The sequence below is a fragment of the Rissa tridactyla genome, chromosome 7, assembly GCF_028500815.1.
Source record: "Rissa tridactyla isolate bRisTri1 chromosome 7, bRisTri1.patW.cur.20221130, whole genome shotgun sequence".
Classification (NCBI taxonomy): domain Eukaryota; kingdom Metazoa; phylum Chordata; class Aves; order Charadriiformes; family Laridae; genus Rissa; species Rissa tridactyla.
In genome coordinates, this window is record NC_071472.1 from 40,000,366 (window position 1) to 40,022,748 (window position 22,383).

General features: G+C 46.7%; 3 protein-coding genes across 13 annotated transcripts in view; 2 read left to right on the forward strand and 1 right to left on the reverse strand.

The window, feature by feature from the left end:
* Positions 1–7,162, forward strand: part of UNC80 (unc-80 homolog, NALCN channel complex subunit) — a 130,114-nt gene extending 122,952 nt beyond the window's left edge. Inside the window, exons 62-66 of the mRNA XM_054210195.1 lie at positions 358–439; positions 936–1,047; positions 2,247–2,461; positions 3,318–4,457; positions 4,700–7,162. Of these exons, the coding sequence (XP_054066170.1) occupies positions 358–439; positions 936–1,047; positions 2,247–2,461; positions 3,318–3,587 (679 nt within the window). The 3' untranslated portion in view covers positions 3,588–4,457; positions 4,700–7,162. The remainder of the gene's footprint in view (positions 1–357; positions 440–935; positions 1,048–2,246; positions 2,462–3,317; positions 4,458–4,699) is intronic.
* A 111-nt stretch (positions 7,163–7,273) lies between these two features.
* On the forward strand, positions 7,274–16,867 carry RPE (ribulose-5-phosphate-3-epimerase). 4 transcript variants are annotated; one of them, XM_054210262.1, is made up of 6 exons: positions 7,274–7,423; positions 7,557–7,636; positions 7,756–7,895; positions 8,197–8,331; positions 8,491–8,577; positions 16,444–16,867. In XM_054210262.1, the coding sequence occupies exons 1-6, from the start codon at positions 7,302–7,304 to the stop codon at positions 16,501–16,503; spliced, it is 624 nt and encodes a 207-aa protein (XP_054066237.1). In that variant the 5' UTR covers positions 7,274–7,301; the 3' UTR covers positions 16,504–16,867. The 4 variants fall into 4 exon arrangements, with proteins under 4 accessions (XP_054066237.1, XP_054066236.1, XP_054066235.1 ...); XM_054210261.1 differs by lacking the exon at positions 16,444–16,867 and adding an exon at positions 14,137–15,052; XM_054210260.1 differs by lacking the exon at positions 16,444–16,867 and adding an exon at positions 9,050–9,623.
* KANSL1L (KAT8 regulatory NSL complex subunit 1 like) overlaps positions 14,539–22,383 on the reverse strand; it is a 61,627-nt gene continuing 53,782 nt past the window's right edge. For 4 of the 8 annotated variants that reach the window (XM_054210256.1, XM_054210255.1, XM_054210257.1 and 1 more), the window contains 3 exons: positions 18,162–18,274; positions 16,932–17,112; positions 14,539–16,309 (listed from right to left, as the gene is read on the reverse strand). In XM_054210256.1, the coding sequence (XP_054066231.1) occupies positions 16,061–16,309; positions 16,932–17,112; positions 18,162–18,274 (543 nt within the window). In that variant the 3' untranslated portion in view covers positions 14,539–16,060. Of the gene's footprint in view, positions 16,310–16,931; positions 17,113–17,339; positions 17,507–18,021; positions 18,275–22,383 lie in introns of those variants that run through there. The other 4 variants (XR_008467861.1, XR_008467862.1, XM_054210258.1 and 1 more) reach the window with 4 other exon arrangements.

The following is a 22,383-nucleotide window of genomic DNA, read 5'->3' on the forward strand; positions in this document are numbered from 1 at the left end:
TGATGAAGCCCACGTGGCAAAGGATGCAGAGAAGCGAGTGTTGCTCAGTGGGATGCATCAATCAATGACTGAAAACTGAAATCTGCAGTTATTTATATTTGGATGCTACCTGTGCGTGGCCAAGTCCTGAATGCCATGACTCCACCTCCCACCCTTTCCTAAGCCCCAGAAGCCACAACCCAACAGACACGTCCCCCCTCCATCCTTCAAAGACAGTGCTGCTCTTTGAAGTGACCGTGCCATTAGTGGTTGGTTGATTTATTTATTTATCTATTTATTTTAGTCAAAATTGCCAGGACACCTACTAGTTACACAGGGTGCTTCTGTGCTTGGCCTAATGCTGTCAACATCTAACAGGGTGGCAAGCGTGCAGAGCGAGCCGGGCCAGCAGAACCTTCTACTGCAGCAGCCCCTGGGGCGGAAGAGAGGCCTGCGGCAGGTGAGTCAACAAACCTGCCCTCCTTCTCTTGGAGTCGGTTTGGGTCTTCTCATCTGTGTCTGTTTTGAAATGATTTGTGGGTGTGATGTGTCCCTTTTACCTAATTCGTGACATACTAGTGCAGTCCATTGAGTTAGCAGGAACCACAGCACGAGCCGTAGCTGCGAGGCCTGACAAATCCCTAAGAGAGGAGGTGTACTTTGTTTTGAATTCCCCAATCTTTTCCTCTGTAGGCTTTTTTTTTTTTTTTTTAATTAAACAATAGTCACACAATCTGCATTGCATTACACTCAGTGTTGAAACTGAAAAGACACAAACCCCAGAAGTTCATACAAAGGAGATGTCTGAGCCATGGAAACATTAGAACATATATCTGCTAAAAGCAGCGTGAATGGACAGGGAGAGGAATAGACCATGGTGATCTGTTCTCCTTACAGAGCAGAAGTTGTGTAACGTGTGAACATACACCAGCCTAACTCTTTCTTCCACCGTTTAGCTTCGACGACCGCTGCTGTCACGTCAGAAAACTCAAACCGAGCCTCGCAGCCGTCACGGAGCTCGACTTTCCACCACGCGACGGAGCATCCAGCCCAAACCAAAACCTAGCGGTAGGGCAGCGCTGCATTTCCAGAACCAGCACTTCAGATTTCAAAGTAGAAAATACCGCGTTGTTGTTTTAGCTTAAAGGAAAAGTTAGTATGTTGTTAGCAGCCTGTATTACGGTGAAATCCCAGCAGTTTTATCCTTTTTTCCGAGTAAGTGGATATCCTATCAGAAAATCACCCCCTCAAAACTCTTTGATGGTTTCTCCAAAGGCTTTCAAGGTGAAACTGGACGTGGGCAGTGAATGATCGTGTTTCCTAGAGGTGTGGAGAATTTAGGGGACAGGTGTCCTCTATTCAGGGTACCTTGTCCAAAACCTCCAGGTGTGCAAATTTTGAAGCAGCTATTGAGAGGAGCAGAAAGAAGGAAATCTCTCATCACTTTTATGCTTGGTTGTGCAGAGCTTTAAGGGTTGCATATGGAAATGAATATCGGAGTGTTCCAGTCCATGCCGTGTGCTTCCAGGAGTCAGCAGTGCCAAGCAGAGCAGGTGGCTGTATTCTGTACCGTCTGAAGCCAGCCGTTAACATTGGAGGAAGCACCTGGTAGAGCAAAGGTTTAGCTTGTGAGCTTTCTGGGTTTCTAACCACTCCACCAGCGCTGTGCTGGGGCAGCAGCACTGCTGGAGATGTTTGAAACATAAAAGTTGGCCAAAATAGTTAAGAGCAGGAACAGGGATATCAGTTTTACTCTCCAGTTTTAGTCTAGTTGTCCTCACCCGGTGCTGTTCTGTTATTCCCAGATAGCGGAGTCGGTCTGCAGGAACGGGGGGCAATCAGCTGCCCTCTGTCTTTTCTCAGATTTCCTGCAAAACCTTGGGCAATTCTCTTACATATTTGGATCTCAGTTTTCCCTTTTCAGTTGAGGGCAGAAATGCCTAACTCATGTGGGAGTTCAAGCCAGTATATTTTTCTGTGATGGAAAGATGTTATGGGTGGTGTTTATCTCACCAAGCCATGACAAAGATAGGCAGGGTGAATAGTCTTCAGGAGATCCCTGCCTCTTGCTGTGGCTTTAGAGGAAGCCGAGGGTGAAAGGCTTTTAGGTTAGACTCCGGTTAGACAGCTTATAAACATGGAATGAATCATGAATCCTGTCTTAGTTGTAAAAACTCCAGGGATTCTCTCTCTCCTTTTCTTCTTGTGTTTCCCATCCCAAATTGTAGCATTTTAATACTCAGTTTTCTGGGCTTTGTACCCTTCAGCGGAGCAGAAGCGGTCGGTGACTTTCACTGAAGCCCAGCCTGAGGTGACACCAGCTGCCTCCCCAGGGGACCCATCGGCCCCGGTAGCCCAGCAGCAGGGCTGCGGCCGCAGCAGCCCCCAGGCCACCAGCACGCAGGAGCCGCCGAGTAAACCTGTGCTGACCTCCTCACCGGCCATCGTGGTGGCTGATCTCCACAGCCAGGCCACCAGCCAGGTAAGGTGACTGACGGTTCCATCACGCGTGTCTGTCCGCTGCTTCAGCAAAGTTGCAGGGCAAATTTATAGGGAAATGCCTGATGCATTGCAGCCCTGTAAGGAAAGCTGGCGGGTGAGTGAAGACAGTGAACTCTTCTGTGAGTCTGTTCTTTGGGCTGGGTTTGCTGTCCCACCCCCTGCTTTGGCAAACCATTCACTTCTAGATCTATGCAATGATTCTTCATCTGCAAATACATTTCCTGCATCTTCCCTTTCCATCTTCCCCTCACATATAGTAGTGCTTCTGGACCTGCTCACCAGTGCAAGTTTCCATCAGCAGGTTTTTACAGCTTGCTCTCTGAGAAATGCGCCCTTAAGGAAGGGCACCTTCAAAACTGCAGCACTGTTTTAGCAAAAGCACCACACTTCAAAAGAAATTGCTTGTCCAACATTTTTGTGTGTCGGACACCACTGAGGACAGTGCAGGGACAATCACAGTCATCCCTGCAACACATCAGTGACATCGAGATCACTTTTATACCCCCCGATATCGAGTGTCTTTTGAGGGTCATGCCTTTTGCCAGAAAGAAATGAAAAACATTCATCTTGAAAATATACTTAAAAAAATGAAATGAGGAAGTGTTAGCAACTGAGATCAGACAACCTTTCTGATCATTCCTACAAATTTGATTCACTGGCAAAAACATATCATTGTCAGGGTGGAATTTTAGGGATTTATGATCTACAAGTGCCAGGCCCTTTATGGTAAAAAGTATTTCTGAATGAGAAAGTATTTTACAGATGTTCCATTGGCTTTTTTCCCCCTCTCCCTCCCACTTTCTCTGCTCCTGACCACCGGCTCTCCTCAACTGCAGAGCGAGGCACTTCCTACTGAGACGGAGAAGGAAAAAGAAGAGGGCTTGGAGTCCCGGCCAACAACAGCACAAAGCACGCCCCCTGCACAGCTCTCCGACAGCGAGGACTACGCTGGCCTGGAGACCACCAGCCTGCTGCAGCACGGGGACACCGTCCTTCACATCAGCGAGGACAACGGCATGGAGAACCCCTTGCTGGCCACTCACTTCACCTTCACGCACGTGGAGCTTGGGGAGACTGACGTCGATCTAGATGAATCTCACGTTTAACTCTCAGGGAAGTGCAGTAGCGGGAGGAGGAAGATAAAGTGTACCTTCTCCTTTGAGTTCCCTGGTAACTAGTAACTGATTAAAACAAGAGCACTTTATTATCCGAAAGTAGAAAACAGCTAACGGCCAGTTGCTATAGATTGGCAAATTTCTGTTTGTGAAATCTATTTCAGTTCAGGGCAAAACCGCAGAACAGAGAATTTTTACAAAATTCTCAGGGTAGGGGTGTGGGGGCAAATATGTGGTCCATAAGAGCTGGATGTGGCAGCAAGCGCTGTGCTCATGGCCTGGTGGGCAAGCGGGCTGCGGCACTGCGTCAGCCACAGAGGAGAAGCCTCTTTTCAAATTGTGCCCAAGATTTATTTTTGTAGCGTTTTTGAGAGGAGGGCTGGATAGTAGCTGACCCCAAGGCTCTTAACACGTTGGTACTGGCAGTGAAAACACTGATAAAAAGTACCAATCTAAAGCTTGATTTTCACAAGCCTGGGACCATTGTTTCTAACTTGCAGAGCAATGATAAGCACCATGGAGCAATTAGACTTTTTTTTTTTTTTTTTGGCACTGCAGACTTTAGTTGAGTTTACTTTTTGTCTGTCGGTTTCATTCCACTCTGTAAGATATTGCCCTTGTGCTACAAAAATATTTGCTCTGTAAAACTAAATACAGTACACACCGTAAGAAGGAATGCACGTGCTGTGCACAGATAGAGAGGGGCAGGGGTGAGTGGTCTGCAGGCGGTATAAATAGCCCACGCTGTCCTGCTTAAATGTAGCCAGTAATTCATCTCCACAGCTTAAAAAAAACCCCAAGAAACCGCATCTGGAATGCGTGGACCTTCTGGTACCTACCAACTGCTCCACTGATGCTGCCGTATGTACTTAGATATAGGGATTTAAAGTAAATATTTATATATGGTATTTTCATGTTCCTATATATAAAAATATAAATATATATGTACCTTGTAAACAAAAGATGGATATTGCAGGGCAAAAACCTGATGAAAGAATCTATTTTTGGCATGTTGAGATTGTATTTAAAAAGGTTGCATTTTATGTACGTAATGTTCATGGCTGCAAATGTTAGAGAGATATATATGTAACATTTATACGTAGGTGGAGATTCCCGTGGGGGACCAGCTGAAGTCACAGCTGAGTTACGAGCCACGCTGCAGCATCATGGAATTACGCTGAAATGTGACTTTAGCCATTAGCTGCTTAGGGGCAAACTGCAGAACAGCTGTGAAACAAACCATGAAATCATAAGCAACGCCCAAAGTCACCCTCTGCTTTGGGAATCGTATACTGCCTTTTCCAGCTTAAGTTAGAACAACTAGAGTTTATAATCATGGCATTATGGTGCAGAGGAAAATGTTTTAGATCATCCTGAGAGTCTGTAAAATGTGCTAATTACCAGTTTGAGGTAATTACTTCCTGAGGGCTTGTAATTTGGACGCGCGCATGATAAAACAGCCTTATGGAGGAGGCAGAACGATATCCTCCTATCCATTTCCAAAGAAAAGCCTCGCATCTCTCTTCAACAGCCGTTTAAAATACTGCCATACAAACGACTGCCTCACTGCGGAACTGCAGCTTTTACTGTTGCGTGGAAAATTAACCATATACCTGAGAGCAGGTTTCAGCCTGCTGAAACCCATGGAGCCTTCCTTCCGACTGTGCCGCTCGGTATTTCCCAAATGCTCCGATGTGACGGGAGCCGTGCACACCAGTCTGAGGAGGGCACTCACGCACGCTAAACCTCTGAAGACAGCAAAAGCCATCCTTCTCCCAGGCCTACGGGTGCTGAGCATCCTCTGCTGCCACCGCATTGGTGAGCGATGGAGACTCTCGGCACCTCTTGGGAAAAGCAGGGCTGAAAAGGCAAATATTTTTATAGTGCCACCACCTGTATCACCATATGCATAAATATATAGGTGGTGCACTAATGCAGCTTTGAAGTGTGCATGGTTTTGTAAGAGAGACAGTTGGGTGAAGATGGCAGTGTCTCACATCTGCTGCTCAGTGCGTGTCCTGAACGACAAACTGCTTACTCTGCTGACCAAAACACGCTGTACCGATTCTTATCTCCTCAGCGCGCTGGAGCCAGCACCAGCTACCTGTAGGAGACTGCTTTGGATTAGCTCCCAGCTTGGAGGCCACTCAAAGAATTGCTAAATTCCAGATGCTAAGTTTTATTATTAACAGTGACGCACAAATGAGAAAAAACAGAGCTTCACTTTCAAATCCCAAGGTAGGCCGGGTTACTGGCAGTGGGGTGGGGGCGGAGAGTTTTCCACGTGAGCCAAGTAAACGCCTGGGACACAACACGTTCAGAATTCATGGTGCGTTTCATAGAGTGACCTTTTCTGCTGAAAATGAGAAGGGAGCATCTTCCTTAATGAAAAGTAGATGCCTCACCATGGTACTCCACTCTAATGATGACGAAATAACTGTGATTTACTTCATTTAGTTCAGTATATGTAATAAATGTTTCCATTTGGGTTTCCCACTGTCGCTGGTGAATCCACACTAGTAAGCCATAGCAAAGACTAAAATGCCTCTTTTTAATGTCTACCCTACTAGAAATTAATGCAGCTTATAAACGATGTAATCCATAATTTAGTTTTATTCAGGTGGCCGGGCAGATGGCTTTGATTTTGTGGGATGATTGTCGAGAGAGGGAACAGACAGGCAGAGCCGTCAGTCTGTTTTCTCCTGTGTTCTACTTTCCTATTGGTTGCACTTGATACTGTACTAATGAAGTGCATACAATGTGCTTTAGCTGGTTTTGTGCTTTCCTCCAGTCTCTCTGTAACAGAACTGGTGTATTTCTGCTGTGAAGACAAACGATGCTGCTTAAATAGTGTTAGAGGCCTTAAGTGCATGTCACGTTCAACAAACGTCCAGGCTGTACCAGTCTTGTCGGTGTGTCAGTCAGTCCCATTCGCCTCAGCGTTTTATGCAAACATTGTCCTGAAGACTAAATACAGAGGATTGATGGCAAAAGGACAGAGTTCTGTGTTTAAGCCTCTTGCGCAACACGACGTCCCTCGGTCTCCCTTTCTAAAGGGCTCCGATACGCTGATATTTGAGAGACTTCAGCTCCAGGACAGGGAGAGGGTTTGTTAAAATTTACCCACCCGCTTCCAGGCCGTGCCCCACAGGCACCTGCCGCCCTCGCCCGGGGCAGGGGCTGAGGGTGGGCAAGTGGGTGCCCTGGGCCTGCCCGAGACACTGCTGCCTGGAAGGGTGCTTCAGCGGTAACAACACACGCCTTGCTGGGAGCTTAAAAAAGAACAGTCCGTAAAAAGCAGCTTTGGGTTTGGTTCCTCCCCCCGGTCAGTTTAGGCCCGCCGCGCGCGGGTGGCTGCTCAGAGGGGCTCTGTCCTCCCGGGCGCCACAAGGCGCCTCGCGCGGGCCGCAGCCGCGGGGGCAGCCCGGCACGGCCCTTCCGCCGCCCCCCGAGGCTGGGCCCCCGCGAAACGGCTGCCGGGGCGCCCCGAAGCCCCCGCCGAGGCCGCGCCGCTCCCCGGTGTCCGGACGCACGGCTCGACCCGCGCCATTTCCCCCGCGCAGCAGCGCGCGCCCCCACGCCGCGCGGCCAGGCCCGCCGGCCCCCACGCGCCGGGCAAGATGGCGGCGGGGCGGGGCGGCGGCGCGCGCCATGGGGCGGTCCCGGCGTGCCGCGCGGCGGCGCAGGCGCGGGGCGGCGGCGGCGATGGCGTCGGGGTGCCGGATCGGTCCCTCCATCCTCAACAGCGACCTGGCGGCGCTGGGCGCCGAGTGCAGCCGCATGTTGGACTGCGGCGCCGACTACCTGCACCTGGATGTAATGGACGGGTAACGGCCGGGGGGCGGGCGGGACGGGGGCGCGGGGGGCGGCCGCCCCGGGGCTTCGGGCGGGCGGCCTGCCCCGTCCCGCCCGGCCGGGGGTAACCTGCGGGCGGGCGGGTCTCTCTCTTCGGCCCCCAAGACACTTCGTCCCGAACATCACCTTCGGCCACCCCGTCGTGGAGAGCCTGCGCAAGCAGCTGGGCCAGGAGCCCTTCTTCGGTAAGGGGCCGGGGCCGGGGCGGGGACGCGCTCTCGGGCCCCTCCGGCGGCGGGCGGCCGGCGGGGGCCGGAGCCCAGGCGCCGCCGCGGCTGCTCACGGCTCTGCTCCCCTCCTCCAGATATGCACATGATGGTGGCCAGGCCAGAGCAGTGGGTGAAGCCGATGGCGGTCGCTGGCGCGAACCAGTACACCTTTCATCTCGAAGCCACAGACAATCCCGGGGCGTTGATAAAAGACATTCGGGAGAATGGGATGAAGGTGAGGGGAGCGCAGGCTCGGGGCAGCGCGCTGCACTCGGCTTAGCTCACCGCCGCATTGCTGGCAATGGAAAACCCATCGCTGACAGTTACGGGTGGTCAGAGATTGGCACGTGGGGCCCCGACGCTCTCTGTGCACCGAGTCAGTCTTCAGTTTTAGCTTAAGACCACCAGGAATCTTTTATTTAAAGCGGCCTGTTCTTACAGCATGTACACAGACACATTTTCCCAGGGGTTTGTTCCCAGCTCAAGCCAGTCTCGCTGCATTTGTGTCACTTGGGTCTGTCCTGCCTCTCCCACAGGTCGGCTTGGCGATCAAGCCTGGCACTACAGTTGAACACTTGGCACCTTGGGCCAATCAGATAGACATGGCTTTGGTGATGACAGTAGAACCTGGATTCGGAGGGCAGAAATTTATGGAAGACATGATGCCAAAGGTAAACTAAGTTTTCCTTATTTATTGAACTTAAAGCTAAGTAACAGTATGGAGAGTAGCGGTGAAGTGAATAAACTGTATCTGGGCATGGAAGAAGCTATATGTAACTCTGGCAGCTGAGTGTGGATCTCGGTACCGACTTCTCTATACTATTTCTCAGGTTCAGTGGCTGAGGACACAGTTTCCTTCGCTGGATATTGAAGTGGATGGAGGAGTTGGGCCTGACACCATCCATAAGTGCGCAGAGGTAAGAGGCTGAAGCGGAGCAGCATTCTCCGTCACCGTGCTGAGATACTTAATGGTCCCTTGGAAGATAAAGCTCAGGAGGAATTGCATTTTGACCATTAGCTTTCAGAGGGAACGGTAAAGCACACTTAATAGCAAAATCTACTTGAGGTAGCAAAATCTACTTGAGGTCTAGTCTTGTGCCTGTTCTAATAGCAGCTACTGAAGCCTCCCCTGAGCTAGAGAAGTTGTTTGTTTCTTGGATGTTCAGGTAAATACGAGCAAGGATGACGAAATTACCTATTTGGGGAAGAGCTGTCTTTTCTGAACTTGATTTGTGGTTGTAGTTAAGAGGTATGTCACCTCTGTCCCCCAGATAGCGCTTGTTTGCCCACCGGCCTAGAATTCACTACAATCTCATGTTTTACAGCAAGAAAACCCTTTAAGAAGTGGAACTGTTCCATGTTATTGAGTGGGTGTTTAATGTCTTTCAGGCAGGCGCAAATATGATTGTATCTGGCAGTGCTATTATGAAGAGCGCAGATCCAAGATCTGTGATCAATCTTCTCAGGAATGTGTGTTCAGAAGCAGCTCAAAAGCGCTGCCTGGATCGATGAGACCTACTCGAGCAGTGTTCAAGAAGGCTCTGTGCGTGCAGGAGAACCCTTGTTTCTCGTGCGTAAGGGAGGGCTGGATGAACATTAATTATGGAAACTTGTTGCTGCTGAACAGAGGAATCGTTCCTTCGCTGCAATGAAGCAAGCAGCAGTGAAAAAACCATTCTGGCTGTCTTTCAGGGTTGGAAATGCAATGGTTTGAACCTGTCTCTTGATTCTGTGGAGGCTAATTTTATGGCACAACCTGTAACGCTGACTGGATTGAACTACACTTCGGTCAGATTTTGCTTGCTAGAAGAGTGTAGCATCACCACAAGCAATCTCTCTTGTGGAAGACTAATCAAACTGCCTTCTGCTGTCTGTATTTTGTCACTTGATCTATTCATTCCTACAAAACTTTTCCAATATCTGTATTAAACACCCCTCCCTTGGTGTGGTAAGTCTCCTTTAAGCCTATTGTCAGCAGTGAGTGGTTTGGGGAGCAAGTTTGGGGACAATGCAGTTTAAGAGGGCTAAAAAATCCCATGGATGCTAGAAATGTTCCTGTTTTGCTTTTACTGTGCTAATCACAACGAGGCTAATCATCCTGTACAGTCCGTGTACCTGAAGAATTCTAGGACACAAATCATCTCTTCCTAAAGTAAATGTCTAGTATACGTCTGATGAATCACACTGTGGAGAAGTATGTTTTTCTTCAGTAATTATAGTTCACCTGTACCTAACTAAACTGTAGTCACCTAAAGTCAGGTAAGAGTAATCCAAGCCATAATGTCTAAATATAATTTTTTGCCTGTTGCATAATAAGAACTTCAAATATTTACAAGGGAAATAGGTAAGGATTTTGTTAAATTAGTCCTCGCTCATCAGTGATCAACATGTCTAGTTAATCACCTGACTTTTTTTTATGGTAGTTGAGAGGTTCAGAATGGATTTTCCTTCAGCTGTCTAGAAATGTGTGCTTTTGAGCTGGAACCAAACACCATCTATCTCATCTCAAGTGAGAAGCTTCAAAAAATGAGGGTGGGAAGGAGGGCAAGGGAGGTTACTGTAATGCGAGTAAACGCCTTCCTTTAGATGTCGATAGCAGTACCAACCAAGTTACGGCTATAATTCTGCATTCTGTTATTCTCCTGTAAAGGATGATTAGCCTCGTACTTGACCTACATAAGCCAAGCATCAAACAAGTCAGTCACAAACTGGGAAGTACCTTCTCGTTTACCTTTCAAATAGCCAGTTTTAAGACAGCTGTGTCTGAAATTCCTGGAAGTGATGGGATTCCACCAAAGAATGTTGCTTTAAAACCCTATAGTTAAAATTTTATCTTGACACACAGCCTCCTTGGTTTGTGCATATGCCTGAGTAAACGTTTAAGATAGATAGATAGCAACATACAGGGATGTCATCTACTGAAGTGATTTCAGTGTATGTAGGCTAAAAAGCGCTGCATGGAGCTGGCTCTGTGAAATGCCTCTTGGTTATGAAACCAAATAGTTCTCATACCGTCGATTTGCTTGTGCCGACTTCACAGCCCGGCCTGTTTGGGCACGTGAAAGGCGAGAATTACAACCCACTAGCGGAAAACCTGAGCAGGTCATTTTAGATAGGCCTGCCTCCCATGACTCTAATTAGTATTGCTGACTCCTTTCATATTTCATGGTATTCTGCGTGGTATTTTTCCCTTTAAGTTGTAATTACAGAAGGGCTGCAAACAGTCTGCTGCCCCAGGCCAGAAGGCCCAACAGCTGCAGCCAGTCCACTTCCACAAGGCCAGCGTCAAATCTGTTGTCCTCGCAGCAAAGCTGGGCACGTCACCTGCCAAATGCCAAGGCAGTGCTAGAGCTGATGCACCCCCGTCTATGCCCAGGACGTGCGAGGTGTCCCACAGACAGGCCTCTGCTCGGTGGCTGCGGAAGGAGCTGGCGGGGGTACGGCGTGGGTCACTGCCGTCATTAAGGAGGAGGAGCTACGGCTAGTTCAAACAATCCAGCCAAGTGTCTGAAAGGGCAAAACTACTACCTTTTCCTCGGTGGTTAATTGTGCTTTAGGTGAACAAATGTCTTTGCTTCCTGTTTCCACTTGCAACCCCATGTGAGAACTAGCAAAAGACGGCTTCATCTGGACCTACTGCACTGAAGACATCTTTCAGAAGAGGTTTGATGAAAGCAAGCTTGGCTAGGAAACGTGGTAGTCCAGATGGCTGCTAGACGTGTTAAAATCTGTCCTTCTGGAAAGAACCTGTGTAACATGCATGGAGAAAGTCACGGCTCTGGTGTCTGAAATGCAGGCCAAGCCGCCACAAACGGCCTGTGACTGTTAGTCTAGGATTTGGCAGTGTGGCTTTTCATGCTATGGAAAGCAGTAGGACAACAGGTGTAGTATCCTTGCCTCCTGCAGCTGACTGTAAACTGGTTTGAAAGCTACTTCTGTCTTTTTTTTTTTTCTAATTAATTTGAGGGGGATGGATGTCCCAAAGTCATGCTGGTTAATCCGTGGTGCTGTAGCTGGCTACAGCATGTTTTCTTTCACAGGTTGAAGTCACTTTGTCATCGTTTTAAATCTGGTAGTTTGCACTTCTGTTGAGCCTCAGGTTAGGAGTGTTGTGGGAGGGAGAAATTATACCCAGAGTGGAATTACTCAACTGCCGCTTTCCATCTAAATCCCACCCAGGTGGGTCAATGCAGCTGGCTGCCACTGCAGCAGCTTTTTACACGCGTAAGGGTGAATGTGACCCCAGACCATCCCTGGAAGGAACAGTAATGATACTTGTTCTTCTAATGCTTAAGACTGTTCCAGTTTCTTGCCTCTGTACGTTAACAGAAGTAATCTGTCAGACTCTATCGAGGCCTGTCCTCCTGCACTCAGTAATGGAACCCCACAGCGCCGCAGCCACAGGACTTGGACCAAACACTGACATGAAAACCGAAAGAGCTGCTTGTGTGGTATCCCTGGGGCCAAATAAACCCCAGGACTGTTCAATGTTGCAATACTCTGATAAAGCAAAGTTTCAGCAACACGGGAGAGCAGAGTCTGGTGATGTTAGTCACATGGTCTAGAGCGGTGCAGGGTGAGCTGACGGAGCAAAGGCTCTGTCTGCACTGGAAAACAGGATAAAAGAAACTCTCATCAGGCCGAGTAGGGCAGGGCTGGGCATGTGCTCCATAGGCTGGTCCAGGGCACATCCCTGAGCAAGATAAAAAAAAACTGCGGTGGACGCACACAGGGCTTTATTTTAATAGGGCTTACAAGCTTGTATTGGTACTTACATTCCATTAAGGTCCTGGATGCAGAGATGATGCGTTTAAACCCTCGCAGCAGGGTGCAGAACATTAAGTGGCCTTAAAAAAAAATATCTCTCCCTTGAAAATGGTAAGAACAAAGCACAAGGGAAATGGCTTTCTCTGTGAAGCTGCAACACCCCAGTTTCACGCGTGGGGCACCTTGCTGTATTATGGTTAAGTTGGCATTTCACAGCCTTTGTAATACCTTCAGCCACAGCATTCGGTGCAGCGCTGCCAGCTGTTTTCATCGCTTAACAGCCAGAAGCCAAACACATTGCTGTGTTATGTGTCCCATCCCGCACACTGCGCCCCCCCCCCTGCCCCATTTAATACTTTGCAAAGAAAGAAAACAAGCATGGGTTTCATATATTTTGTGGCTTTAACTGTGAGCCTTGCTCTGAGCTCTCAGCCCACTCCCACCACCAGCAGGTTCCTCGGGATCCCAGCATTCATGCAAGAGGTGATGAGCCAGGAGGTGGGGGGACGGGCTGCAGGCGGTATGAAGGTATGAAGGTACTAGTGCTGATGCCAGCTGCATGCAGCGCAGGTGAAGAAGATGAAGGGGGGGGTGGGGCTGGTCTGGTGACTATGTTCAGTTAAGAAGTTTGCTAACTTTGTCCCAGTAGTGAAATGGGGCTACTGAAAATTTGGAGTAAATCTGGAGCAAAGATGCAGAAAGTAGAGACAGAGCGAGCAGGGCACAGCGCCCGGTCTGCTGCAAGGAGGTGGTAAATGATTAGAGGTGCTGCAGGTGAGGAACAGCCTGGGGTGTCCCAGAAAGCATTTTGCTTGATGTGCGCACAGTGTTTCCCCATCTGCCCCCGCCAGATGAAGGGCTGCTCAAGGTGGGCAGGCAACGTGAGAAGAGCAAACGCAGCCTCTCACTCCTCCCCCCGGCCTTGCCGGCCACACTCACATGGGCTGCTCACCCGATGGCAGAAACCTGCACCCCACTAACAGCTGGAGAGCAGCCCCGTGCTGGGCCTGGGGAGGAAGAACCGCTCTGGCACAGTTCTGCGGCCGTGCAGTTGCCTAAGCAGCTCTCTGTGGGAAGGCAGTTGCAGTTTGCGGCCACAGGTCGAGCCAGCCGAGAGGCAGATGTTGGAGAAAAGACTTCTGATGATGGTAGGAGTGGGGTAATGACCAAATAGAGATTTTCATGGTTTCTTCAGGGTTTTTTTTTTCAGTCTCCTGGTTTCCTGGCCTTTCTTTGGCTAGCCTTTTTATTGCTGCTTTGTGAGGCACTAGCTGGTTCCTACAGTGAGTGACAAGAACATCTAAAGAGGGGACAAAGAAAACGTGCTTACTCTTGCTTGTGTCGATAACGGCTTGTGCAGCCCCTGCAGCTGGCAAGGTAACAGGCAGTTGCTTTCGGCCAGCACACTGGAGACTGACCCAAACCCACCACAATGGTTCCACAGGACACCACAGCCGGGAACTGAAGAGCAGCGCAGGAACAGCTTTACGGTCCACCAGGCTGACCAAACTTGATTAATCCAGCTCCTTTTGCACAGGTTTTTTTGGCCTCATTTTAACACCCTTCCCTGCCCACCCCCCAATCTAGAAAAACACTCTCCTTTTGCTCCTTCCCATAAATTGCATTTCCATTTACGGACAGCACCTTCAGGCCATCTAAGGCAGCTAGCCGGCTGGTTTACTTGGTCCGTCCCATCTCTTAAATTGCAGAAACTCCTCACGTTGCCCCAGGGACCAGACAGAGCAGGAAGCCCTGACCTTACAACAAAGCTGGGTGAGAGCTGGTCAGATCAGATGTCTTAATGAATGGATACAGCTATGGAAGAGACCTGCAAAGCGTCTGAGACATGAAACTGTCAGGAACCTTTTCCCAGCAGCAGATGCACATGCAGGACAAGAGATGGAAAAATCCACTCTCTATTCGGACGCTGGGGGACCTTGGCCTCACAGCACCAGCGCAGCTTCAGGACGACAGCAAAGCATAGTGCCACTGCCACTTCAGCCTGTTTGCGCAGCCGTTCTTGGGCCAAGCAGGTCTCTGTGCCAAGAGGACGCATTACTGCTATTTCTTCACTTCTAAAAGGCCATCGAATTCAGACTATATACAACATATATAGAAATAACTTTTAATTAAAAAACCAACCTTGCATCAAAGATTATTGTATCAGACATTGAGGCAAGATTCAAGTTTAAGACAAACCAGTGTTAAAAAAGTGTTTAAAAAAATAATCAGAATGTGCAATAAACTACAATGCAGCAATAGGTTGTAGTGTTGAAACTTTACTGAACTGTTTTCAGATGCCCAGTGTATAATTCCTGTCATTTTGACCAAAAAAAACCTGACACTAAAACTGGGTCATCTGTCCAGTGCCATTCCAGATATTACATGTGGAAGAAAATTTTGCACAAAACCAGAGATTCCTATAAAATTGCCTTCAACTGTCCTACACAGAAAAACTTCCCGTTGATGGATTATACCTACATTCAATGTTTAATCTGTGTTAATACCTCTTGAGATTGCAGATACATTCCAAACTACGCTATTTAGATGCAAGTTTAAACAACTTGCTTTTGTTTCCTCACTGTGAAGTTGCTGGGAAATTAAAAAATCTATTTGGAATCACAATGGAAAGCTTTGGGGCTTTTTTCTTTATTGGTCTTCTAGACATCAATCATCTTTTCCTTTTCAGCTAGTCACCAAATGTTGGCATACTTACGAGACTCTTACAAGGCACTGTACAGAGATTTGAACAAGACTTTGTCTTTAACATATTAAAGCAAAATATTATGAGCCTCATTAGCTACTGAAGGACTAAGGAAGTAAGATGACCCAAAACAATATTCAAACAGCTGTGTCACTGATTGGACTCGACTCCTCTTTCCTTCCATTTCTCTATACCCACACGACCGAAGCAGAAACGTTACTTTCTGAGTAGCGGATACATCGCCTATTGAGATGCAGTGGTCTATTTCTATCTTATTGCTTGAGGACATCGATATGAAACATGCCCTGGCACTACCGAGAGCTGAGTACAGATTTTAAGCTAGATGCAAGGCTTCCAGAACGCTTGCTTTGAAACTTCCGGTTCTCACCGACTCTGGTCTCACGCATGGGTTACACACACGCATTTGGAGGCAGATTTCTGCCCCATGGGCCTGCCACACAGGAAAATAACTGGAGGCTATTGCTTCTCCCCACTATTTTTTCAAGTAGTTTTTCTGTGTTCAGTTGAAGTTGTTGGTTAAGGTAGACAGCCTATCCACTGCACCAGAATCCACTAGAACCAGAAATGCATTTGAAAACAAACAAAACAGAAAAGGATGATTACTAACAAATGTGGCAATATGACAACAGAAAGTGAATGGTGCCAGCAATTTATGTGCGCCCACTCCCGACACTGGGAATATTAGACTTCCAGCTTGAAATAATTACTTTCTCTTGGGGTTCAGGAAGAAGAAAGTGTTGTCTTTGGGATATATCCTGCCTGTTGCAAAGCAAGAAAGAAAATATATTATATGCAGCTAACGTACAGGTTTTGAATTGTGCTGTCATATGCTGTGTGAACAAGAGAGATTTTACCTTACACTTTTCTCCACCTTAACTGGCTTTCTTAATGAACCACATTATTCCCTGTCACCTTTGTTTTCTTGTATTGTTGATTCCCAGGCAAACATTTTCGCAGTCTTCTGACTCTTCGGTAGATTGTTTTCTCGGTGGATGGCCATTGTCTAGCAAACCAATGGGTGTGCATGAAGTACAGAGGGAGTCGCTGGGAAAAGCCGCACTTGACATTTCAGTCTGATTCGTTATTTGATCTTGGCACAGTAAAGCTTCTACCTCTTCATCTTTTAGTGGAAAAACTCGAAGTTCCCACAGCCCAGACTGAAAAGAATCAGAAGGATAGGAGTGAGGGTAGAAAAAAAGAGGGGGAAAAGGGATTTCAGTTGAGTCTGAACTGATTAGCTATGTGCAGAATGATCTGCTATCAAATAACAAATGAGTGTCTTTCTTTACAGTGTTTGCGGGGCTCTTCAGATAAAGAATACGCCGCTGCCAGGCACCAGCTGTCAATGTAAGCTGGCTTCGTACAGTTTTGAACAGGTAACAGAGCTACAACTGAATAGGCACAGTACAGGAAGGGGTGCCAGACCATCAAGATACCTGAACCCATAACAATCAGCCCCATCTGGAAATCTGGCCAACATCTCTGTCCTGAGAAAAGATCCGTCATCCTTGAACCCAGGCCTGCCATGCTCGCCTCTAAAACACGTGCCTCGCATGCTAAGCCATTAAATTTTTACCTATTGACAAATCTTGGGCTTAATTCATAGAGCATAGCAATCTGGTTCTAAACAGGAGCACTGCATTCAGTCCACTGAACTAGGGCAACAGCCTGAGATTCTGGTCAGTGAGATTGGGAAGATGTGTCCAGGTTCTTTGTTTTAGTTAGAGATAGTGGTCCCTGAAGACCTGACAAGACCCAGAAGCGACTGGAAGCACCCACCTTTGCTTCCTGGTTCTCCCTGCAGAGTTGTGCAATCCCTGAACAAACAGAGCTGTGGGCTTCCAAAGTCAAGTCGGGAACAGGTTCAGCAGCGCAATGCAGCGAGGCACAGGAGCTGCCATGGTGGTCTTTCTGCACTGAATCTTGGCTGTGTCGTCCATCAGCATTTTTGCTGTAAGATCTAGCGCAGGATAAGAGACGAGAGTCTTAAGAGCGACCCCCTGCCCTTTCACATCACCAGGAACAGTTTAGATTTTCTTTTCAAAGCATTCAGTTTCTCCATATGTACTACCTACATTCTACTTATGTAAATCAAAAGAGCAGATGAAAACACACATGGTTCTTGACAACCTTGTTGTCACAAGCCAAAGCAAGGCCAAAGCAAGAGTGCTATGCGGAGGAGCTAACCGGATAAAACAGGGCGGGAACAGGCGCGCTCTGGCCTCAGAACAGCTGGTGGCTCGTCCTACTCCTGCGCCTTGCTCCGCACGCTCACCAGAACAGGAATTTTGGACAGAAGTCAGCGAGCCGCGGGCTGTTCCCACTTGGGGAAACACGGCATCGTTTGCAGGAGCCTGCGGAGTCCAAACTGCACTGTCAGCAGACCGTGCCAATGAAACTCGAGAAGAAACAGCAGGTCCTTGGGCTCCCACTTCCCACCTCTGCTCTGGACTCATCTCCAAAGCAGTCAAAATAATTTAAAAGATTAAAAATTTTGACCTCGCCTTTAATGCAAATTTGAGGTAGATATAAAATACTGGCACACATCTTAAATGCCAGGTGAAGTCTGATCTTGCCCATGTCAACATCAGTTTTACTTCTGAATTCAAATAGCACTAAGATTTCACTGAAGAGTTCATAGGGTTTCAAAATTAAGGGTACATATAGAACTTGTATTCTTCAGTACACTTTCTAAAGTTTTCTTTATGTTCAAAAAGGCTTAAAATATAATTCCTTAATATGGTTTAGTTCTAATTTTATCCTGCATTAAAAAATACAAGGTCACTAACACGCCAAATTTTTGGAAGTATACATGCTTCAGAACTTCAGGCTGTGAGCCTTCCCTTTCCAGCCACGCAACCAAACATACCTGGTACTGTCCCTGTCGAGTTAATTAATGAGGAGGGCCCTCATTTTCAAAATTCTCTGACAGCATTTCTGAAACTGCTGCCCCAACAGCTGACACCAGTGGTTCAATAGGAACGCTCTTATCAAAGTCAATACACCTGCCTGCTGTTCCTTCTGGGCCAGCGGCTCTGCTCCCACAGCGACCACCTTGCTCGCTCTCTTTTCTCATACTTTGTATGACGTAAGGAAAAAACTTCATCTGACAGATCTTCTATCTGTAACGAAATACAGGGATAGCTGCTGCCATAATTACGAACATCACTAGAAACAAAGGCAGCCAATATTATACATAATTCTGCAAAGGTCTGTTCACCAAATGAGAGGAGGCAACACAATGCATGCTCGCGGTATAAAGGCACATCAAAACATATGCATTCAGCTTGCACTCTCACTACAACCCTGGTATATGGGACGCTGTCACTTTCGCTTTATTTCTGTACACGTCTGTGCTTGATCTGAATGGATATAGAAATTATACCCCCCATGCAACTAACACATTTTTCTCTATGGTGAGAGGCAGAAAATTAAGAGGACAAGCATTCATTTGCAAATCAAGGCAGTATTAAAAGCACATAATAAAGACAAGCAAAAATTGCAGGAGTTTCCAGAAACTGCTTTAAGGAGGCTGGAGGCAGCAGGATTTGCCAGGTGCTCTTTAGGCACAGAGAAATAGGTCTGAGATCACCAAGGATGCAGATAGCCCCACACTGAGAGAACTCAGCAAACCTGAGGTGCCGCATTCCTGCTATGAAACCAAGCAGAAAATGGTTTCTGCTCTGAAGAGACTGTTTCTAAGCAAACAATTTGCATGACCCCAGTACAGCTTAAAAACGGCCCTAACGTGGGTACTTTAACTGCTCATAGTCAAACAAGAGCCAGCTTTTTAGATAAAACTCCTCAGCTGAGCTATCACATCCGACCTTCACTTTCAGAGAGCCATCTTCACTTTTCCGTTGGCAGCACACCGGGAAGTTTGCTCCTTCGACAGGGCTGTCCGAGGAGCACTTTGCTGCCCTTGCCCCTCGGCTCCCCACACGGCTGGATGAGCTCTTGGCTGGGCCCCTCCAGTACAGCTCAGAGTTATTTCCAAGTGCTCCAAACCATTCAACCTCTTCAAAGTTCACCTAAAAAGCTACAGTTGGCGAGAGCATATGAGTGCTGCAGCCATGGATTTTATGCCAGCCACTCCCAATCAACAGCAGAGAAATTCTAGGAAAGAACAATTCCTGGTCATAGAAGCTGTGAAACTGCAACTGCCAGATCAGTTTCTGGACAAGAATTATACCAATACCTGGGGAGTCATGGAAAATAAGTTGAATTTTTTCTATAAAGCAAAATCCTCAGTGGTGTTATACAAGGAACACTATTTATCTTCTGAGTCTGACAAAATACAGAACTAAACGCAGAGTCCTCACTGCAGTGCCAGACAGAGCCACACAATATGGGCTACGCTGTCAGCTGGAAGTACTCCACTAACGGCCCAGACGTTTTCTGCAGAAGCCGTTCTTTGTATCAAGTCTCGTAGCACTGAGGTAGTTCATACCATTATGGATACAAATGCAAATATTACAATGCACTTATGCTGCCGTAAGCATAGCTGGTAGTGGCACACAGCTTGCCAGAGAGCACGTCTCCAACCCAGGCGGCTGGTCGTGAACGACAGCCCCACAATTAAATGTGACTGTGCCAGTGAAAAGGGTCCCAAAGGCTTCAGCACGATCTGAAAAAGCCACACGACCTGCTTGCTAAAACCATAGCTACCCGGTTCCTCCCCAGCCCCGCACTCAACAGGAACCTTCAGACAAACAGGCCTGCTTTGTTTGCCCATCTCCTGACTGCTTTTTGAAGACTCCTCATTGCTTTTATTTATTTATGTTAAACACAAACCACTTTGTTAGCTGCTGGTTTCCTTTCATGCAAGCCAACTTAATGGGTTCCTCCTCTCTCTGGAATTCACCAGCTCTGTCACTTGGATGGCATCGGTGAGGGGCTGCATCTCAGTTCAGATTCTGTCTTTCTAAGGTCAGTGATGTATAGCGTGAAAGTGAGAATTTTATGAACTACAAAAGTGCTATTCCCTCAGGGAAAATTCAGGATTTTTCTGTGTGCTTAGATTTCCTTTGAAGTGGAAACAAAAGATAATTTTGAAAGAAAAACTTAGACTTTGAAAATACTTTTCTTAGCAAATTGCCAAAACTTTTCATGCTGGGAAGAAACTTCATTTTTAACAAGCTTCCTTTCAAAAATCAAAGTCCACACTCCTTTCCAAATGAAAAGTTTTGAAAAATACAGAAATAAACCTTAATGTTCCTTTCCTATAGCTGATGATAGCAGATTTAACTACTTGTTTATGTAAAATGAGTTTTACCCAATTCCATTGAAGACTAACAAGTAATACATTTTCGTATTTAAAAATTACTCTCTGTTCTGTAGAGAAAAATCACATGACATGAGAGTAAAAGGTCTCTACTCAGGTCAGTACAGCCTCTGCCCCACTCCAGCTTTCTAACACTTCATGTATTTCCTCCACCAACTTCAGGTTAATTTAAAGTTGCTGTAAGTGGAGAAATTTGATATTGTTTTTCTCCCCCACTAAGGTTATTTTGCAAAAGGACAAAAGAACTGTCATTCCTCAGTGGATGGATCTGGCAGGGATGTTGAGAGAAAAGACTATTAGGAAGGCCCGTTTGTGAGGCATGTCTAATGATTTCACTCAAAGAAAAAGACTTAAAGCAAACTAAGATTTGGACACCCCCCCATCACATCTAGTTAAGCTACAAGACACTGTGCATTGATGTTGCACAGCACCAGGAATATTTCTGAAAGGTTCTCAAAACAACAAAGTCTGTGTTTCAGTCTTTGGCTTCATGGGAAACACTGAGTCATAAGCCATGAAAACACTTACGCAAAACTAATTACACATAGAATTATTCCACAGTATTTGTCATTACTAGAACAACTACAAAATAAACTTGGACATTACTTTACAACCATGCCTTGCCAGAAACTTTAACCTGGACAAAACAAATTAAAACTAAAATAAAACAGGAAAACCTATGCCACACCCTCCCATGCCTTAAAGCAATAACAGACTGCAAATTCATGCATGCAAACCAGGAAACTCAAACGCGCCATTTCCAAAACTATGTATTTTTAGAGCAAGTAATAGAGCAGACATAGATAGTAGATTAACTTTTGCAATGCCCAACTGTTACGTTTGTCCTTGTAAGGCAAATTTTCCAGACACAAAAATGAGGAACCCAAAAAAGGTAAGCTTTTTGTACTCAAATAAAGAGGCTTGTTGCATTGGAAGCCTTTAAATGAAGAAAAGAGAAGGGGGAAAAAAAAAAAGATATCAAGTGGAAGAAATCCCGAACTGCTGGTTGACACAAGGATAACTCCACAAGTTTTAAATTTAGCCATGCAGAAGACAGACAGAAAAGGAACTATTATATAGTACCACCACAGGCTGCTATGCAGTGGAAAGCAAAAAGCTTACTTTATATAAAAGCAGAGAGCACATTTTGCCCTCTCTTGTCCTTCACGAATGATCTCCTGAAGCTTGCCTTGATTTCAGTGTCAGAATGTGAGTGCAGAAAATGTGAAAAGGTAATACTGTTGTTTTCGCATGTCTTTTTTTCAAGCTTACTCAGTAACAAATCTAACACCCTAAAACCTACAGCAAGGAAGTGGAAGAATTATGACAGACAACCACCTTTTCTCAGTACTCTGAAAAACATCCAAACCAATTAACACGATCCCCAAAGAAAGGAGGAAAATTGGCAAAAGATTATTTAGAGAAACAAGATCTTTAGCGTTTTTCTCTTGTCTGACATCTCTCCTCTCTTATGCTACCCAGTGGCTGACAGACAATACAGAAGCAGTGGACCACAGCAGGAGGCAAAGCTGCTTTATTGTTAACTCAAGTTATTTCCTGGCCAAAGGATGAATCATCCAGGATCAACTCATCATGCCAAACACAAATGCACTGGGAGGGCTACTAAAGGAGTGGTTGGCCCATGAGCTTCACAGAGGGACACCTTGAAGTCCCTTCAGCAAAATATGCTAAAAGTATGTAAGACGTGTATGGGATCTGAAAGCTAAACAAGAAATCCACGGAGTCCTCCAAGCAAGTCCCTTGAAGCCCTGAAGGCAAAACCACTGTTGAAATTCTTTTTTTTCCCCCCACAGACACCAGGAGGAAGAGAGAGCAATGAACAGTGGATTCTCAAGGGATGGAGCGCCCTTGCTGCCTTATTATTTATTCTCCAAATGGTTTAATTAAATATCCTTGCAGGAGAGTTCTCCTGTGTATGTAATTTGA

Bases quoted from the DNA above. Each gene is read 5' to 3' on its own strand.
- RPE (XM_054210260.1), top strand. From the start codon at position 7,302: ATGGCGTCGGGGTGCCGGATCGGTCCCTCCATCCTCAACAGCGACCTG. The intron at 7,896-8,196 runs GTGAGGGGAGCG...CCTCTCCCACAG, and splicing joins TTCGGGAGAATGGGATGAAG to GTCGGCTTGGCGATCAAGCC. The intron at 8,578-9,049 runs GTAAGAGGCTGA...AATGTCTTTCAG, and splicing joins CCATCCATAAGTGCGCAGAG to GCAGGCGCAAATATGATTGT.